This window comes from Saccharomyces kudriavzevii, assembly GCF_947243775.1.
Source record: "Saccharomyces kudriavzevii IFO 1802 strain IFO1802 genome assembly, chromosome: 4".
Lineage (NCBI taxonomy): Eukaryota > Fungi > Ascomycota > Saccharomycetes > Saccharomycetales > Saccharomycetaceae > Saccharomyces > Saccharomyces kudriavzevii.
Window position 1 is genome coordinate 138,005 of NC_079275.1, and position 20,519 is coordinate 158,523.

General features: G+C 40.7%; 9 protein-coding genes across 9 annotated transcripts; 5 read left to right on the top strand and 4 right to left on the bottom strand.

Moving 5' to 3' along the window:
* Positions 1-313: 313 nt before the first annotated feature.
* Positions 314-1,951, top strand: AIT1 (Ait1p; the record flags this gene model as incomplete). Its single annotated transcript, XM_056232204.1, has 1 exon — positions 314-1,951. The coding sequence occupies one exon, from the start codon at positions 314-316 to the stop codon at positions 1,949-1,951; it is 1,638 nt and encodes a 545-aa protein (XP_056086507.1).
* A 649-nt stretch (positions 1,952-2,600) lies between these two features.
* On the top strand, positions 2,601-3,530 carry PCL9 (Pcl9p; the record flags this gene model as incomplete). Its single annotated transcript, XM_056232205.1, has 1 exon — positions 2,601-3,530. One exon carries the CDS (start codon positions 2,601-2,603, stop codon positions 3,528-3,530), a length of 930 nt encoding a protein of 309 aa, XP_056086508.1.
* Positions 3,531-3,838: 308 nt separating this feature from the next.
* Positions 3,839-5,434, top strand: DLD2 (D-lactate dehydrogenase; the record flags this gene model as incomplete). Its single annotated transcript, XM_056232208.1, has 1 exon — positions 3,839-5,434. The coding sequence occupies one exon, from the start codon at positions 3,839-3,841 to the stop codon at positions 5,432-5,434; it is 1,596 nt and encodes a 531-aa protein (XP_056086509.1).
* Positions 5,435-5,526: 92 nt separating this feature from the next.
* SKDI04G0690 (uncharacterized protein) lies at positions 5,527-6,042 on the bottom strand (the record flags this gene model as incomplete). The annotated part of the gene is made up of 1 exon (XM_056232209.1): positions 5,527-6,042. The coding sequence occupies one exon, from the start codon at positions 6,040-6,042 to the stop codon at positions 5,527-5,529; it is 516 nt and encodes a 171-aa protein (XP_056086510.1).
* A 369-nt stretch (positions 6,043-6,411) lies between these two features.
* GID12 (Gid12p) lies at positions 6,412-8,538 on the top strand (the record flags this gene model as incomplete). The annotated part of the gene is made up of 1 exon (XM_056232210.1): positions 6,412-8,538. The coding sequence occupies one exon, from the start codon at positions 6,412-6,414 to the stop codon at positions 8,536-8,538; it is 2,127 nt and encodes a 708-aa protein (XP_056086511.1).
* Positions 8,539-8,814: 276 nt separating this feature from the next.
* AIR2 (TRAMP complex RNA-binding subunit) lies at positions 8,815-9,849 on the bottom strand (the record flags this gene model as incomplete). Its single annotated transcript, XM_056232211.1, has 1 exon — positions 8,815-9,849. One exon carries the CDS (start codon positions 9,847-9,849, stop codon positions 8,815-8,817), a length of 1,035 nt encoding a protein of 344 aa, XP_056086512.1.
* A 297-nt stretch (positions 9,850-10,146) lies between these two features.
* Positions 10,147-11,919, bottom strand: DLD1 (D-lactate dehydrogenase; the record flags this gene model as incomplete). The annotated part of the gene is made up of 1 exon (XM_056232212.1): positions 10,147-11,919. One exon carries the CDS (start codon positions 11,917-11,919, stop codon positions 10,147-10,149), a length of 1,773 nt encoding a protein of 590 aa, XP_056086513.1.
* A 571-nt stretch (positions 11,920-12,490) lies between these two features.
* Positions 12,491-13,375, top strand: PAR32 (Par32p; the record flags this gene model as incomplete). Its single annotated transcript, XM_056232213.1, has 1 exon — positions 12,491-13,375. One exon carries the CDS (start codon positions 12,491-12,493, stop codon positions 13,373-13,375), a length of 885 nt encoding a protein of 294 aa, XP_056086514.1.
* A 94-nt stretch (positions 13,376-13,469) lies between these two features.
* On the bottom strand, positions 13,470-19,907 carry GLT1 (glutamate synthase (NADH); the record flags this gene model as incomplete). The annotated part of the gene is made up of 1 exon (XM_056232214.1): positions 13,470-19,907. The coding sequence occupies one exon, from the start codon at positions 19,905-19,907 to the stop codon at positions 13,470-13,472; it is 6,438 nt and encodes a 2,145-aa protein (XP_056086515.1).
* Between the last annotated feature and the right edge of the window lie 612 nt (positions 19,908-20,519).

Consider the following 20,519-nt stretch of genomic DNA (forward strand, 5'->3'; position numbering starts at 1 on the left):
TCTAGTTTCTATATGATGTCACTTATTATTTTCCACTTTCTGCGCGCAGAGTGCGTCCCAATGCGGAAACTAAAGGAAAAATAGGAACAGGATGGGAACATGAAAAAGTGCAAAATAATGAGAGCTGATATTGTCTAGAGTTGAAAAATTTGATAATCCACCGTTTTTTTCTTCGGTTAAGCTCAGACATCTTCAACATAGATCTAGTACTTTCTTTGCATTCATATATCGCTTTTTTACTCTTCGACGTTTCAATTTATACCTCGTATACTTCACACAAAAAGGAAGATATTTGTGAAAGCTCTTCCCGGATATGGTTCGATTAAATCATGCAGCGTCGTATTTCATGCCTCTTTTCTGCTCGACAAGACCTTACATAGTGGTACTCTCTGTACTGTTTAGTATTTCGCTATTCCTACTATTCTATCTATCGTCTGAGTTACTATTGCATGAATACGATGATCCGTTGATGTTCAAGCCAAATTCACAGGACTATTTCAGAACTTTTCTCCTAGGGCTTTTTTCTCCGTTTCTTTATTACTTCCTGAAGACTTTCCTTTTCAATATTAATCAAAGGTTTTTGATACTAAACTTAATTGTCGATTTCCCCATCAATGACGCCTTCATGCTCATTATACTGATTGGTTTGGCATATCCTCAGGTGCAAGACCATGAAGGCGCCGCAAAGAAGAATAAGGAGTGTTCCTGGCATATCATCCCAAGACAAGCCTACATCTTTGGTATATCATGGGCGCTAGGGGAGTTTACCATATGCATAATAGGGAATCTGTTCAACTACCAAGAAATGGTTGATCCAAAAGTAAGCAATGGCCTAACACGTCAGGAAAGTGCCAATGCATACTCTAATGACAATATAAACCACAACGATGACCGTGGCTGTGGTACAGAGCACTATCACAACTTTGTGAAAAGGAGTGATATTACGTTATCCAAATGTATCGAAGTAAGAAATGACTCATCGTCAATATCGAATAACGTATACTCGTCCGAGTATCACCCGATCAAACCTCTGCATTCCACATCATCAGCATATGGTAGCGTGCAACAGCAATCACATGAGAATACGAACCAGCTTCATGTACCGGATATCTCACAGGACGATACGATTATTATGATGAACCCCATCGACAATTCATTGAAATTGACAACTTTAGATTCAGAGAATTTGGGTTTCCCTCTGAGCGAAGAAGACCCCATCTTGAAGAAATCCTTTGGTTATACATGGGCCATCCCTAATGACAAATATCCAAGTGCCACTCATAGCTTTACGCACATAAAGAGGTTTGTCGGATTTTCCACGGTCTATCAATTTGTGATGAACATATTTTTGATGGTGTTGGTAGTCGGCAATAACATCATGTTGACGATTGGAGAATCTTTGATTCTATCAATGTATTTTGTTTATGTTCGCGGCCATGAGGAATTGTTTACACCAGTAGTAAACTATTTTGGTTCAAGAACCATTTCGCATTTCATCTTATGTGTAATAATACCTTTCATCTCCTTGAACTTCATCCTGAATACTATGATATATCTAAGAAGAGAATTAGACGATTGGTTCAATGATTCTCAAGGGGAATTTGAGGAGGAGGTGGAGCATGCTGTCAAGAAGAAAATGGCCATGAATAATGATTATCAACATCCATTAAGTGCAAACTACACTGCGGTGGATAATCCTGATGTAATAAATGGAATGGGGCACTTCACGTTGAATTCTGGCCAGTTCTTGGGCGATCCGACGTTGTACTATGGTAATTCCAATAATGAGTATGATAACATGAACAATGACTCCATCTTATTAAGATTTTGTAAGAAACTAGTCAGAATCTGGAGGGCTTTGGCAAGAAATGATTCATTTGTACTCGGAGTAATGGTTTCTTGGAGTCTAATTGTTTTTTTAACGGGTATCGTCTCAACAGTCTATATATAGTATATAAAGCAACATTTCGTATATATTCAACAATTGATTTGCCGAAAGGCCTTATTATTATTTATTATTATTTATAATTAGTTTGAATATGGGGATTATGCCTTAAGAAATTCTTGAAAAAAAATAAAAGAATAAATATAAAAAAAAAATGCAATGCAAGCACTTGCCGCAATAAAATAAAGCTCGAGGGGTCTAAGCAACACATGGGTGTGTAGCACATATCACATATCATGTATTTCAGTTTTACCTCTATTTAAAATTGCCAAGCTGAAGCTAATCCCCAAATTGCGCATATGGCATTACCATAATAAAACTTGTTAAATTAACGCAGCGCGGAAAAACCAGCGTCACTATTTTTTTTTCTTGCTGCACTAAAAAAACAGCTTGAACTGCAAGTTTAAAATACACTGATAGTCAAGCCTTGCCTATTATCATCCTGCTAAATGGTGTGGTTCGTTAGGCATAGCATGCAACATGATCGATACGAGTTTCTGTATTTAAATGTTTGGGCAACTTGCTGCCAGTAGGAGACCGTGTACATACGTAGAAATCTCGAGGAACATATATATAGACAGATAGACGTAGAATAACGAAACCTTGTTTCAATTATCAGTCTTATTAACTTAGAAGGGAAGTGCTAAAAGAGAAAATGTTCGACTACGACGCTCTTTTGCAATTTAACAGAAAACCTGTATCGCAAGAAATGATTCAATTCTTAGCTACGTCCACGGCTTCCATAATCCAAATCAGGCAGAACAGTAATCAGACCCATGGATGTCAACTGCCGGAATTATTCACCTTCATTAAAAAAGTGGTCATCCAGTCAAACGTACAAACGCCAACTTTAATGGCCACCACGGTTTATTTAAACAAGTTGAAAAACATAATACCAACGAACGTGTATGGCATCGAGACCACAAGACATCGGATATTCTTGGGATGTCTGATATTAGCTGCTAAAACTTTGAATGATTCATCCCCTTGGAACAAACACTGGTCCACATACACAGAAGGTTTGCTCAAAGTACGTGAAGTGAATACCATCGAACGGGAACTTTTGGAGTATTTTAATTGGGATGTGAAAATAACCTCATCTGATCTGATCAACGCTCTGGCCCACTTTCTGGTGCCAATTAAGGAACAGCTGTCTAGACAGAAAAGACAAGAAGTACTGCTGTTCAATGCTCCAAGTCCCGGCCGATTGAAAGAGTATATTAATCATAGAAGACCAGTTTCGCATTCTAGATCTTCTTCTGCTATGTCAATTCCTTCGCTGACATCCATGGTGACAGTATCAACTACAGAGTCGAGGTCTTCTGCACTCGCAAAGTTGCTGCCGCCTGTGCCATTGATGGTACTTGACAACTTCAATAAAGAAAATCATGCGCCATCGAAGAATAGTGGCGATACACATCACAATTTCACTACGTTATCCCAGAAAAAGGTACATTCAACAGATCATATAGGCGCATCATCATCACCATCACCATTAAACCTACAAACAACTTTGCATAAACCTACGGTCCATCAAAGGCTGAATTTCACTAGGAAAGGCTGGTCATCCTTTTTCAAGCAGTAATTCTAATTCTTCCACCGTTCACCTTATATAAATATTCTTCCTTACATACTTCTTTGAAGGCCCCGACCATGTAACACAAAAGAATGGATTGCTTAGATCCACCAAATGTACCACGCTATTTCCACCAGCCTTTAATAAATTATTATTATGTTTTTGTTTCTCGAGGCAATATCGGCCGAATTTTTCTTCATTTTGATAGATGATAATTCATATTCTTCGTAGCTCTGAAGGAAGTAGCGAAGAGATTAGTCACTTTCTCAGATTGTCTTCCAGACGATACTGCAGTACTCTGAGCAGCGTTCAAGAGAATGTTGAGCAACGTCCTGGTTGGAACTATCGGAAACCATTTGAAGTATGGTGGCAGATACGTTAAATTATCAGCCCTTTTAGGAAGTTATAGAAGGAAAGTCAACTATTATTCTACCAAAATACAACCAAGATTAACTAGTGCAAACTACCCTGATGTGCACAGAGACCCTAGATTCAAGAAATTGACTTCTGACGATTTGAACTATTTCAGATCTATTCTATCGGAACAAGAAATACTACAAGCCAACGAATTGGAAGATCTGTCTTTTTATAATGAAGATTGGATGAGAAAATATAAGGGGCAGTCAAAGTTAGTACTAAGACCCAAGTCTGTGGAGAAAATTTCATTGATCTTAAATTATTGTAACGATGAAAAAATCGCGGTTGTACCTCAAGGTGGTAACACCGGTTTGGTAGGGGGTTCCGTACCCATTTTTGATGAGTTAATTCTTTCGTTAGCCAGTTTGAACAAAATAAGAAATTTTGACCCTGTTTCTGGTATTTTAAAGTGTGACGCTGGTGTCATCCTGGAAAATGCTAATAATCACATAATGGAACAGAATTATATGTTCCCATTAGATCTGGGTGCCAAAGGGTCTTGTCATGTTGGTGGCGTGGTGGCTACCAACGCCGGTGGGTTGAGATTACTACGTTATGGTTCGCTACATGGAAGCGTGTTAGGTTTGGAAGTGGTTATGCCGAATGGTCGAATCGTCAACAGCATGCATTCCATGAGAAAAGACAATACCGGTTATGACTTGAAGCAGCTGTTTATTGGCTCGGAAGGTACTATTGGTATCATCACTGGTGTTTCCATCCTCACCGTTCCTAGACCAAAAGCATTTAATGTGTCCTATTTGGCTGTCGAGAGTTTTGAAGATGTTCAAAAAGTGTTTGTCAGAGCCAGACAAGAATTGTCTGAAATTTTATCTGCTTTTGAGTTTATGGATTCTAGTTCTCAAATCTTGACTAAAAGCGAACTAAAAGATGTCATCTTTCCTTTAGAAGACGAGCATCCGTTTTATATTCTTATCGAGACATCAGGGTCAAACAAAGATCACGATGACTCTAAACTTGAAACTTTCCTAGAAAGCGTCATGGAAGAGGGCATAGTTACAGATGGTGTGGTGGCGCAAGACGAGACAGAATTACAAAACTTGTGGAAGTGGAGAGAAATGATTCCAGAAGCAAGTCAAGCTAATGGTGGTGTTTACAAATATGACGTTTCTTTACCATTGAAGGATCTATATTCTTTAGTCGAGGCCACAAATGTCAGACTTTCTGAAGCTGGATTGGTTGGTGTTTCGCCCAAGCCCGTCGTAGGTGCCATTGGATATGGTCATGTTGGTGATGGCAATCTGCACTTAAACGTTGCCGTGAGAGAATATAACAAAGATATTGAAAAAACTTTAGAGCCATTTGTTTATGAATTTGTTTCCTCAAAACATGGTTCCGTTAGTGCCGAACATGGATTGGGTTTCCAAAAGAAAAATTACATTGGTTATTCGAAAAGTCCTGAGGAAATCAAAATGATAAAGGATTTGAAAGCACATTATGACCCGAATGCAATCCTAAACCCTTACAAGTACGTATGAAAATGACATGTCAAGCTGTATAGGTACACTACCTATGTATATACCTATCAATGTGTATTCTATAGCCATGTAACATGAAATAAAAACATTATTCAGGGCAGAAATTTGCCTTTCCTCAGACTTTCCACGGCACATGTTGAAATATGCCTGAATCTAGATGAGCCCAGAGGTGTGCCACCGTACCATCTGGTCACTATTACGAGGACGTTAAATATATTCGCTCTTTCAAGCAATGTCAGTAAGCGTTGCCCAGCTGCGGCTTCGCCGCAGTCAGCACAACCTTGTTCAATATTTTTTGGATGCGCGGTTACATTTTTTGACTTGTCAGCATGATTATTGTTACTTTTCTTGTTATTTTTACTACTCTTCTTTTTCTGCTCATTCTGAAGATTCAATTCGTTTACTATTTCGGCAGTCCTCCAAGCATACATGTGCATGTGGGATGCCTTTGAAACGCTTTTATTGTTTTGGATTAAATCTTGAAGTATGAAGGGTATATCCTTCTGATTCTGTAATGTGCAACATCTTGCTTGAAATTTGGATTTTCTATCAACTAACACCTCTGACTCGTTCCATATTTTTACTAGTCTACCGACATTCTTATTCATTTCTCTGCAAGACGCCAATAGCAAACATCAATTCCACTAAACGTTAATATATACTGCCCTGTTTTATATAAAAGATGACTGATGCATGGCTTAATTATGTAGTATGATTATTTTCGCAGTTACCGTTTTGGGTCTACTTTTACCATGCGAAGCTTTGTTGAAAAGAGAAAAGGTCAAAAACAATAGTGACTAGGTTGATCGGCAATAAGAACTGCCGACTTTTAAGACCGCTAGTAGATCATCCAGATATATCTACCAATAGCTGAATGGCATTTCATAGGACAAGACCAAGTTAAGATAGGCTTTACTTTCAGTTATTGAACAAACACAGAAAGTACCTTTCCACTTAGTTTGAACCTCTTGTTATCAATGCCTACTGGTAGGATTCAGTTTGCCGTTTCTACTCCTTGTAATGCTAAGGGTAAACCATCCGGATATAGGCTATTTGAATTTAAAAATGATCGACTAGCGCTAATACCATCAGAAAGAGGTTGCGCAAAAGTTGATGTGAACGCGAATATACAGGCATTTTGTTATTTGAGGCCTAATGGTAGAGGCACGTCAATATCTTCAGATACAACCCATATTATGGATTCATGTGATTACATGATACTAGCAAAATCTAACGGATTCATCGAAATTATAAGCAACTACCAATACAAGATAAAAAATGGTCTGCGATTAGCGCCCTCGTATATCCTTAGATGCACCCCGGAAGATTTCGAAACGAATTTTTTTAGTGACTATATGATTGCCGGTCTTGAATATAGCCAGGGGTTGTTATACTGTTGCATGTGCTCCGGTAGAATATACGTCTTTGTAATGAACCTTCCAAATGATTACAGTCAGTTCAAAAACATGTACAATCCCATATTTCCAGATTGCTTCTTCAAGGTAAATAACGACACCAACATAGGACATTCTTCAGAAGAAGAAAAATTATTTGAGAGGAGTACGCGATATACTGGGAGATCATGCTCTAAACACATCTGCTACTTTCTTTTACCCATAGAACCATCTCATTTAAGATCATCCCCTGTAGTATCTTCGTTTTGCAGTATGTATCAAGGTCTGCCCATATATAGACCTTCGATGTATTTACATATAGAGCGAGGCATTTCCACATTTCATATAAACCCATTAGACCGGTTTTGTTTCATGACGGTATCACCACGATCGCCACTATTTATAAGGAAGATAATATTGCCGTTGACTTATGTTACATTTTTGAGCACTTTCATTAACCTGAAGGATAATATACAGGGAGAGAATCGTGACGAGGTGCTTTCGTGGGACAAAATAGCGCAACAAAGCGGATTTGGTTCTTTGTTCAGCTGGATTAGCAACAAGTTCACGTTTGATTCTGATATTATAAATTCTACCATTTGGGATGATATTGTGAAATATTCTGGAACAGGAATGCTTGATTCAGGAATCGTATGGAAGCAACGCCAAGGTCATGCCAAGGATGACATATACGAATTATTCCATAATCAAGATATGCTGGGCAGTAGTCGCCGAAATTCTTCATTTAGTGTTGCTAGCAACGAACCGAGACCATTGAGCAGAAGAAGGAGAGAGTCTTTTCAAGGCTTAACCAGGGATGCTTTCAGAGAGACAATGGATGTACCGTGCTCAACAAAATGGGAATTAGATTCATTTATCAGAGGTTTGAGAAGAAACACGTTTATGGTAGATTTTGAAATTGTAGAAAAGATTCCACACGGAAACGGAAACGATGGGATGAATGAGGATGATAACAATGCGAATGAAAGTGATGAAACAATGACTTCATTTTTAACTGATAACTATAAGAAAATGGATATTGTATGCATCGATCATTTTGTCACGTTAAGCGCATTTCGGCCTAGATATTATGATGAACCAATAATAAAGATTGACTCATTATCAAACAAAAATGGGTCGGATAATTTGACTAATGAAAAAGAAGGTTTGAAAAACGATATGGACGTTGATGGACAAATGTTAGATGACGAGACTGCTCAATTTCAACAGGCGCTAGGAGATTTATCCTCATTCAAGAAACTATTTATGCTCGATGACTCCTTATGCTTTATACTAGACACTCATGGGGTTTTGTTAATAAATAGATTTGAAATTAAAAACACCAAGAATTTGTTGAAGAATTCCAAGGATACAGTTCGAATAATACCACATGATTTCGGGTTAATTAATGACGCAATTGTTGTAATCAATGATATAGGCATGAATACGAACAATGTTTGCAGTCTCACGTTTCATTTAGTGATAACGTCGATGGCAGGAGAGATAGCTGTATTCAAGGGCGAATTTTTCAATGACCTCAGATTAGGAAGGATGAGATTGTGCGATTCCCTAAAATTAAACAGGAAAGACCGATTTGTAGACAAACTTGCGTTGATCGATTATGATGGTCTTAGTGTGCAGAAGAGAAGGCTAGATTACGACGAAAAGGACCTCTATGCTTTAACTGTAAAAAAGGTTAAAAAAGACTAGTCGAAGTTGCATAGAAGCTGGGTTTACTTATCCATACCTTTAGGGTGGCAAAAGTGAAGATGTATTTACATATATGTACGTATATGCCTTCATTACTATTTCCATGGTCATCCCTCAACCCATGAGAGCCTTGATATATATAACAAGAATTTGTAAGAAATCTACATGCTAACCTGCATAATCGTTAAATTACGTACTCTGTCAATATTCTCCTTTAAGAAAATATAATATAACCAAGAACAGCTTGCTTGAATGCTTCTTTGTTACAGAATTTTTTTATCTTCTTTTCCCCAAGGTACCACTTCTATATGGTTGATAAGAATTATAGTTCCTATATTTTGAAGAATTGAGAGTGTCGTTGTTATCAACATAAGTTGAAGATTTATACCTGGAACCATACATATTTTCAGATATTGACGAGGCGTTTACATTTGTGTTTTGGAACTGCAGATATTTACTACTATTATTATTGTTTGAAAGAGTTTCGCCTCTTATGGTGGGTTGAATGACATTCCGCTTTTGATAAGGAGGGGGGTGGAAATTCGATGCCCTACGTTTATTTCTGCTGCTGTGTGCATGATCATTTTGTGAACGATTTTTGTGAGTCTGTCTCGGTAGCGGTTCCTCATCGTATATAGACCCGCTGAATTGGTAGTCTTCATTTTCCTTTGAATTTCTGTTTATATGACGGTAATATTCTTGTTTTAGCTCAGATGATAAGTTGGAACCGGTGAATGCGCTTCCATCCTCATTGGGCACTCTGGACGATCTTCTTTCATTGCAGTCGTCACCAAAATGTCCCTTTTCTCCACAGTTATAACAATATATAGTATGAAAGGGAAGGACTTTGGGTTTTACCATTTGGTCATCATCTATCAATATGTATGCTCTCCATATACTAGGACACCTTTCCTTTGAGTGCTTCTTACTTTTACAAAGAGAGCATTGTACTTTTTTCCATTTGTGTGGACATTGAGACCTGTAATGACCCACTTCATCACATTTTGAACACTTGATAGCCTTGGGACAATGTTGAGAGTAATGATCATCTGTGGACCCACAGTAGGAACATATTATATGAGGACAATCCTTTTTCAAATGGCCTCTTTGAGAGCAGTTATTGCACTTCGGAGCTGCTTCCTTAATAGCATCTTTGTCGTCATCTTCTACGCCAAAATATCTACCTTGGCCTCTCAGGGCTCTTAATTCGTTGGGATTACTATTTACTTCCTCTATCGAAGGTGCCAGAATTTTATCTGAGAAAGCTGAAGGGGCCGTATCAACGACAAATGGTAACGGATCTTTTTCCATGTGGGGGGATGAGCTAGACTCTTGGGTGGTGCTGCGAGCTTACTTCTTTGATACGTAAGTTAATCATGATATTTCCTTGATTATCCATATATATATTGAAGAGAAAAAAGAAAATGTGGTTACCCGATATTGTGATTCATATGGCAGCAATAACCACCACACCACACTAAAAACATTATAAATACATATAATTACAGTGGTTACTATTGGTATGATATGTTTTCTTAAAGTAAGTTATAAATGCGCATGAGATATATTCCAGGTATACATAAAAAAAGGAGGGAAAAAGTCAGGTGCTCATTTGTAGTCATTGGCAGGTTCATTTGGATCAATTTTGAAGATTTTGTCCGGATTCATAATCCTCTTGGGGTCAATGGCCAGCTTAATCTTTCTCATTAAATCGACGGGAGCCTCGCCTAATTCCTCAAGCAAGTATTCTCTCTTACCAATACCTATCCCATGCTCACCCGTGCAAGTACCTTCGGCACTCAGGGCTCTCTTAACCATTCTATGAACAAGCTGGCTGCAAGTTTCATGTTCTTCTGGAGTTCTGTAGACGATGAACGCGTGGAAGTTACCATCACCTGCATGACCGACGATGGCGTTGATCAGATTACTGGCTTGCATGTCCTTTTTAGTTTCGTGTATGACTTTGTCAAACTGTGACACAGGAACAGCCACATCGGTGGTCCAAACTTTAGCTGATTTGTCCTTGCTCTTATCGGCGTCTAGCACAGACCACAGCGCGACCTTTCTGGCTTCCCATAGCTCCAGCTTCTCGTCATCATCCTTGGCGAAATCAAAAGTGTTGCAATGGTTCAATTGGGCGACAGCTTTGACTTCCTCCACAAGGGCGTCGACGATCTTCGAAGATCTCCCGCCAATCTTGAAAAACATCGTTGGTTTCTCGACCCAATCGCATCTGTCTGTGGATTCAGAAGCGTTGATCAATTTCATCATGTTTTCATCCAGTAATTCCATGGCATTCAACTGAATACCGCTCTGAGTCAAGTTAGAGGCACATGCGGCGGCGTCCTTGATAGTATCAAAGGAGACCACGGCAACGGTTTCTGCCTTGGGCTTAACATGGCACTTGACGGTGGCTTCAGTGACAATACCGAGGGTGCCTTCGCTTCCGACAAACAACCCATTTAGATTGTAGCCAGCACTCGATTTCCTGGGCCTTTTCTTGGTCTTGACGATGGTACCGTCCGGTAGCACTACAGTCATGTTTATGATATTTTCCTTCATAGTACCGTAACGGTAAGCGTTGGTCCCGGAACAAGAGTTAGCAATACAACCGCCGATTTGAGCACCTGGGCCGGGATCGCAACCGAATAACAGGCCTTGCTCACCCAAAAAGTCGTTCAGGTCTTCCCACGGTAGACCTGCTTGGACGGTAATGTCCAAGTCTAGCTTGTCGAATTTCACAATATCGTTCATAAACTTGGATAAGTCCACGGTGATGGTATCGCCGATTCTTGTGGGCAAGAAATGCCCCTCCAGGGAGGTCCCGCCGGAGAAAGGCACTACTGGGAGGCTGTTATCGTGGCATACTCTCAAAATCTTCGAAACTTCTTCGGTGGTACGAGGGAATAATATTATTTTAGGTCTTTGCTCAGGGGAGGGATGGTGGGTGTTGAAGTAGGTGTCTGAATGGGCGTCCAAATCGGAGGTCGATTCGGAGTAGTTTTCTGGGTTGTCGCCCAGCATATGCTTCAGTTCCTCGACAACTTCGTCGATCTTCACCGGGTCGTGGAGATAGTCCGGTGAGTCCAACGAGGACAGCTTCAACGTGGAGTTCACCGGATCGATATTTTTGACCATTTCCAGTCTCTCTATCAGGTCCTGCTTTGTCTCGCGAGAATAGAGGTTCTTGGCGAACAGGTAGCCAAATAGCGTAGCTGAAGAGGCGATGATGGAGTATTTCAACCACGCACTACTGGCGCCGGCAGCAGCGCTGCTGCCGGCGCCAGTCGAGGCGTACCTGTAACACGATCTTCTCAACAGCCTTCCCTTGGGGTTTGCAATAGGCTTAACCAGTCTGGCGCAACTACGTTTCCACAACATTGTTCCTTGCCTTTATTTCAGCTGAATCCGGAATCACATGAACACACGAACCAAGCCGCACAGACACACAAACACACCGACATACATATATATATATATATATATATGTAGTTTCGAGTGACAACTTGTTAAGTGGTTATTGCCGAATTAGTTGAGGCTAGCTCTATTCGATCGACGTGGGATTGGCAAGGAAGATTTCGAGGGAGGGGGATTGGAGAAGAGAGTGGGATGAGGCGTGGGGGTGTTGCTGGTGTTATCGGTGCAGCGGACCCGGACCGGTGAAAGCTTGAGGGTTACTAGCGACAGCGATTGTCGGCGCCGGCTGTCGAGGCCATACTAAATGTGACCAGGCAGTCATCGTCGAGGCGGTCATGTGGAGGGCTTCTTGAAGCTACAGTTTGTAGTTGCAATCATGCAGAATTCTTTATGGTACTGTGACCTCGAGCGGTTACCCAGCTGGGTCCGTGGCTTTTGCCAAAAAAAGGCTGACGCTAATACTGTGATGACAATTGGTGATAGTATATGAGCAACAGCAGTAGCAGCAGCAGCAGGACCGCAAGACCCTAACAGCATGGCTACGTTCAACCCCGACAACGAGATGGAGAACCAGGCACGTGTGCAGGGATATAAGGTCTCCACCGGCAGAGGCGGAGCTGGCAACATTCATACGTCCATTTCCAAGCCATCTCCCGTCCTTCTTCCATTGAAATCCAACTCGAAGCCGGCAGCAAACAACAACAGTAACGGAAACGCTCAAGAGAAGGTCCCGCGTTTTGCTATCGGCAGAGGCGGTGCTGGTAATATCTTCCACGACCCGCAGCTGACCAGATCCGCCCAGCAGCTGGACTCCAACGATAATATCAATTATAACGACGTAATTAACGACATTGACGATTATATCTCCCCCGTTACTTCAGACATGGTCGATGAAGGCGGGCTAAACCCGGTGACCAACACCAGGTCTCGTATCAGCGCCACCAGGAGCCATCATTCGCTGCATGCGACCACGTCATCTCCCAACAGCAGGACGCCCATTGTTGTTGGTAGAGGGGGTGCAGGAAACATTTTCTTTAAGAAGAAGAAAGTATCTAGCAACGGTGGCGATGAAGAGGACGTGATACAGGACGGCAACGTCGAGGATGAGGACAATATCAACGCACACGATGATAACTTGTTCACGGTGACTTCGAATGGTAACGCTTTGGCGGCAATCAAGTCCACATCCAAGAAGCCCAAAAACAACCATAAGGGAAAAAGCGTGCCGGAAAAATTCGCCATTGGGAGAGGCGGCGCAGGAAACATAATCTCGCCCAAGTCAAGTAGAAACACTATACACCATAACTTGAATGATAACGATGATGACGGTAATCTCAAAGATGACAGTAGTAAAGACAAGAAGAAGAAGAAGAAAAAGAAATCGGGATTCTTCAACTCTTTGAAAAGCATGTTTAACTGAAATAACATTCATCAGCGAAAACAAACAAATAAATAAATAAATAAATAGTATAATATAATATAATAGCACAAAATAAATAATAATTTCAAGCGTTTTAAACTTGACTAGCTAGTTCTTTCAAAAGTTTGTAATCACGTTGAACGATACCACCATTGCTTGGTAGGTATGTGGTACCGTCCATCAAGAACTTATCGACGGAGGCAGCGCACTTTCTACCTTCTTGGATGGCCCAGACAATCAGGGACTGTCCTCTTCTGCAGTCACCACATGCAAACATCTTGCCGCCGTCAATACAGTACGACGAGTCGTTCAGTGTGGCAATAGTGCCACGTCTGGTCTTCTTCACTTCACTGTCGTTACCGTTGATCAGTTCAGGACCAACGAACCCCATCGATAACAAAATGATGTCGGCTTCGAAGATCTCTTCACTGTTGGGGATTTCCACCATTTGCCATACGCCGCTTTGAGATTTCTTCCATTCTACACGTACTGTCCTAATAGCTGTCACTTCGCCATCATCGTTACCGATGAATTCCTTGGACAAGATACAGTATTCACGAGGGTCCCTACCATAATGCTCCTTTACTTCAGCGTGACCGTAGTCTACTCTCATCACACGTGGCCATTGAGGCCATGGATTGTCCTTGGCACGTTCCACTGGTGGTTCGGGCAGTAATTCGAAATTCAAAACGGATGCCGCACCATGTCTCACTGATGTACCCAAACAATCGTTACCTGTATCCCCACCACCAACAACAATCACTTTTTTGCCTTGGATCTTCTCACGAATGATTGCCAGATCTTTGTCCAACAATGCTTTTGTGTTAGACTCCAACAATTGCATGGCAAAATCAATGTTCTTCAATTCACGTCCCTTAATGGACAAGTCACGTGGGATAGTAGAACCAATAGCACAAACCACTGCATTATGCTTGTTCCTCAACTCCTCCATGCTTATTGTTTTACCGATTTCTGTGTTGGTAACAAAGTCAACACCTTCGGCGTTCAATAAATCAACACGACGTTGCACTATAGTCTTATCCAGCTTCATGTTTGGAATACCATACATCAATAGCCCACCACAACGGTCCGCTCTTTCGTAAACTGAGACCTTGTGTCCAGCACGGTTCAACATATCAGCACATGCCAGACCGGCCGGTCCAGAACCAATAACACCTACTGTAAATCCAGTACGTGTGGCTGGTGGAGATGGTTTGATCCATCCTTCCTTGAATGCATTGTCAATGATGATTCTTTCAATAGATTTAATACCCACTGGATCTTCAATGATACCTAGCGTACAAGCTCCCTCACAAGGTGCGGGACACACTCTTCCGGTGAATTCTGGGAAATTGTTAGTCTCCAGCAATTTGTCAAGTGCCAACTTCCATTGGTTCTTGAACAACAGCTCATTGAACTTAGGGATGATATTAGATAGAGGGCAACCGGTATCAGATAAACAGAATGGTGTACCACAATCCATACACCTAGCGGTTTGGTATTTGGCATCTTTTTTGGTGATTGGATTGGTAAATTCTTTCCAATCGTTGGCTCTTGTTCTTGGGTCTCTGTATGTTTCATGGCGACGCTTGTGTACCATAAAACCACGCGTTTTTTCAACCCTTTCGCCATTCTTTTCTAACTGCTTGGCATCTGGAACTGCATCTTCCAAATCAACAACTTTAGGTTCTGTCAAAGTAGCCTTGTTTGAAATACTAATGCTCTTCTTCTTTTCTTGCTCTTTGGCCCTTTGATTAGCAATCAATAAAGTGTTCACTTCGTCATCAACTACTTGGTTTGATCTGAATTTCCTTAAGTATTCGGAGGTTGCCCTGGCTTTGGCCTTAACAGCTTCAGATTTTTCCTTCAATAAAACTTTCTTATAGTCAATTGGAATGACTTTGACGAAGTCTTTCAAATAATGATTGAAATTACGAAGGATTCTAGAGGCGAGGTCAGATTGTGTGTAGTTCCAGTGTTCTTGAATCAAGTTCTTAACAAAAGCGATTTCCACAGGGTCACACAAAGATTCTAATTCTACAGTATCCTTGTTAATCTTTCCAACAAAGTCGTCATAATCGGAAGTTAAACAGTATGCAATACCTCCAGTCGCACCGGAAAAGGCGTTCAAAGATTCCATTTGTGATAAAACAATGGCACGACCACCGGTCATATACTCAAAGGCATTGTTACCCTTTATTCTTTCCACAACAATGGTAGCACCAGAGTTTCTAACACCAAAACGTTCACCAGCACTACCTGAAATATATGCAGTACCAGAGGTAGCACCATAGAAACAGGTGTTACCAACAATTACATTTTCATCGCTCTTAAATTTCGAGTCCTTTGGTGGCTTAATAACAATAATACCGCCAGACAAACCTTTACCAACATAATCGTTGGCATCACCGTTCAGAATGAAAGTAATACCCGATGCTAGGAAAGCACCGAAGGATTGACCTGCAGAACCTTCTATGTTGACAACAACGGTATCCTTGGGCAAGCCATCTTCACCAAACTTCTTTGAAATTCTGTAAGATAGAGTAGAGCCTAATGCACGATCAGTATTGATTATGGAGGCATCAATGTTCACTGGTAGGCCACGATCCAAAGTAACCTCAGCTTCATCTATAAGCTTGTTATCTAAACGAGTATGAAGTTTGTGGTCTTGCTTCTTAGTGAATTTAGTTGGGACACCGGGACGAATGACATGTGCTGGAGTCAAAATGGGAGACAAATCGATATTTATGGCTTTGGCGTTCACATCGTCTCTTTTCTTTAGTTTTTCGGAGTGACCAACCATTTCATCGATGGTACGGAAGCCCAATTTGGCCATGATTTTTCTCAAATCTTGAATCAAATAGTAGAAAAAATTAATAACGTGTTCAGGTTGACCTTTAAACTTACTTCTCAAGTATGGATCCTGTGTGGCAATACCAACAGCACAAGAGTTTAGATGACATCTTCTTAACATGATACAACCCATAGCGATCAATGGAACAGTTGCTAAAGTGAAGGATTCCGCGCCCAATAAAACTGCAACAGCAATGTCAAACCCGGTTCTCAATTGACCATCAGTTTGGACAACAACGTTACGTCTCAAGTCGTTTATGACTAAAGTTTGATGGGTTTCAGCTAGACCTAATTCCCATGGCAAACCCGCATATTTAACACTTGTCCATCTTGCAGCACCAGTACCACCATCATGACCAGAAACTAAAATATGGTCTGCTTTAGCCTTGGCTACACCAGAGGCAACAATACCAACACCAACTTCAGAAACTAATTTTACAGAGATGCCGGCTCTTGGGTTAGCACATTTCAAATCATAAATCAATTGTTTTAAATCTTCAATGGAATAAATATCATGATGAGGAGGAGGTGAAATTAACCCAACATTAGGAGTAGAATGTCTAGTTTTGGCAATGTCCTTAGATACCTTGTGGGCTGGTAATTCACCACCTTCACCTGGTTTAGCACCCTGTGCAATCTTAATCTGGATTTCATCGGCATCAGACAAATAGTATGACGTCACACCAAATCTGGCGGAAGCAACTTGCTTAATGGCCGATCTCATGGTATCACCATTCTCTTGGACGGCAGAACGTTCTGCATCCTCACCACCTTCACCACAATTGGACTTGGCACCTAAACGATTCATTGCAATTGCCAATGTGGAGTGAGCTTCCATGGAAATGGAACCATAAGACATGGCACCCGATGCAAATCTTCTAGCTATTTCAGTCCATGGTTCAACTTGCTCTAGAGGGATACTACTAGAACTTTCAAAATCTAGCTCTAACAACCCTCTTAATGTACAGTCTCTGATGGCTTCCATTTCCTTCTTGACATATAGCTGCCAAGAAACATCATTTTTGTTCCTAACAGTATCCTGTAACGAAGCAATGGCAGTCGGTTCATTGACATGTTTGTAACCACCATCTCTAAAGTGGTATTCACCGCTTTCCGGCAAATTAGCGGATTTGCTTATCGTTTGTCTAAATGGATAACCACGTTCATGTAAGGAGAATGCATCTTGAGCCAAATATTCGAAAGTTACACCTCTAATTCTCGAAGAAGTACCCGTGAAACACAAGTCGACGATAGAATTATCTAAACCAAGCGCTTCGAAAATTTGGGCACCCTTGTAGGATGCCAAAGTCGAGATACCCATCTTGGACATGACTTTCAAGATACCTGCATCAACAGCGTGCTTATAGTTCTCCAATATCTGTTCTTCATTAAGTGTATCATTATCATTGTTGACATTGCGAAGTAAACCTTCTCTGTTCATTCTCACCAAAGTTTCCATGGCTAAGTATGGATAGATACCATCACAACCATAACCTAATAGAACACAGAAATGATGAATTTCTCTAGCTTCACCAGTTTCCAAGATAAGAGCAACTTGAGAACGTTGCTTATTTCTGATCAAATGATGATGAATGGATGAAATTGCAATCAAAGATGAAATAGAAACACGACTGGCACCCATTTTTTTATCTGAAATTACTATGATTTTTTTACCATCATCAATTGCTTCACTCGCCAATTTAGTGATTTTATCGATTGTATCTGTATACCCTAATAGACCCTCGCATTTATCAAAAGTTATATCGATTTCAGCAATAGACCAAGATGGATAGGCAGCTTCGATGTTTTTCAGCGCTTGGAATTCATTCCAATGTAGGATTGGCGACTTCAATAGTAAACGATCACATTGAGATGAATGCATTTCCAAAAGATTACCTTGAGGACCCACGTAACATTCTAGTGACATGACATTTGCTTCACGAATTGGATCGATTGGTGGGTTAGTCACTTGAGCAAACAATTGCCTGAAATAATCATAAAGTAAGACAGGATTCTCGTTTAGGCACGCCAACGGAGCATCGTTACCCATAGAACCTAGTGCTTCCTTACCAGTCAAAGCCATTGGAGTCAACAGAAAAGAGACTTGTTCGAAGGTATAACCATTGGCTAACAGACGTGGGTCGCTTTGAACTTTCAATGAAAGTGAATCATGCGGTATGAATTCTTTGGGTACCAGATTAGCTGTCTTCGATAGCAGATCATCTAACTTGATGATTTTAGATAACCAAGACTTGAAATCTTGTCTCTTAGATAATTGAGATTTCAATTTTTTAGTATCAACCAATTCACCCAGTTGTGTGTCCACCAGGAATAAATCACCAGGTTTCAATTTACCTTTTTGAACAACCAATGAGTTCTCGATAGGAATTACACCAACTTCTGAAGCACAGATAATTCTGTCATCACTAGTGATGTAATAACGGCAAGGTCTTAACCCGTTTCTATCCAATATAGCACCACAATAACGACCATCGGTGAAAGTAAGTAATGCTGGACCATCCCAAGGTTCCATCAAACATGCAGCCCAATCGTACCAAGCCTTTAAGTCAGAATCCATATCCTTGTGATAGGCTTCAGGGACCATCATCATAACAGCTTCAGGAAGAGACAAGGTGCCGTTTATAGTCAATAGTTCCAAAACGTTATCCAATGCAGCGGAATCGGACCCGCCTTCTTCGATAATTGGGTATAGTTTATCTAACTCATCTTTGAACGTTGCAGAATTCATCACACCTTCCCTTGAGCGCATCCAGTTTTTGTTACCTCTTAAGGTGTTGATTTCACCATTATGAGCAAGCCAACGTAAAGGCTGGGCTCTATCCCAAGAGGGGAAAGTGTTCGTGGAGAATCTCGAATGGACTAAGGCCATGTGAGACTCAAAATGCGCATTAGTCAAATCTGGATAGTAGTTATACACTTGAGCGGGCGTCAACTGACCTTTGTAAACAATGGTGGAATTGTTTAAGGAACAGACATAGAACCAGTTTTCGATTCCTATTTGGAGAGACGCTTCCTTCCTTAGCAAGTACAATTGCGTTCTGAATCTAGTTTCATTGAACTCTGGCTGCTCTTCATCGTACAATGGGACCAAGAGCGGCTGTAGAATAATAGGTTCGCGAGATAAAGCGACATCCCCTAGAATAGTAGAGTCAACGGGGACGTCTCTCCAACCTAATACTGATAAGTTGAAGGACGTAGCTAAATCCTCGAAAATTCTCTGACATTTAATCAGGCTTTTCTTGTTGTTTTTTTCGTTTTTCTTGAAGAAAACATTACCCACGGCGTATTTACCCATCTCAGGTATGTCTAAATCAAGATCCAACTTAAATTCTCTTTTCATAAATTCATGGGGAATGCCTAGCAGAATACCGGCACCGTCACCGTTACCATCAGAGGAAACAGCACCACGATGGGTCATATTAACTAAAAGATATCTGGCGTCTGTGACAATCTTGTGGGACTGTTCACCATGCTTATTCGCCACGAAACCAACACCACAGGCGTCATGTTCGTAGTCAGGGTCGTAAAGCCCTCGTTTGTCCGGGATCACATTTGCCCAAGATTTATGAAGATGGTGTTCATCGTTATAATTTTGGATGGTCCCACCTTCATAAGCTTCTTCCAATGGGTCGAAATTGTCAGACTTCAACGCTGGCATCTTTTCTTTTTCTATTTCTTCTCTTGTTCTTCTTTAAGATTAGTAGATAATAAATAGATTAAAAGAAAACAGAGAAAGCAGAAAGATAAAATAAATAATAAAAAAGCTGAAGCAGAAAAATAAATAAATAAGTCAAACGTTAATCACTAGATCGATGATCTTGAAGAAGGGAAGAAAAAGTGCAATTGAGTGTATCGGCCTGTGTAGAATAGGAATGAGACAGCAGCTTCCTATCTTCGTATGATGTGGAGAGGAGTAGTTTGGTGTGTTATCAAGAGAAGTATAAGAATTGATTAATTTGGTGAAGAGAAAGCCAATAATAGGACAAAACAAATATAATGAATGAGGAGATAAGAAAGGCTACCAGAAGTTGTGAACGATTAAGAAAAGCGGTTCATTTTTTTCTTTCTGAACAGGTTAATTTGATTAAATTTTTACATTGTGCGGGCATCACGTTCGTCGTGCGGAGTGACTTGAAAAATGTCCGATGCCTTATCGGAGCCAATCGGATTGAAGTATTAACACCACCGATTGCTAGGGCTGAAAACTGCGCTGTGTAGGGTTGAGAAAGCTAGGGTCATTAGGGCCTGAGTCATCAGAGAAAAAGAAATC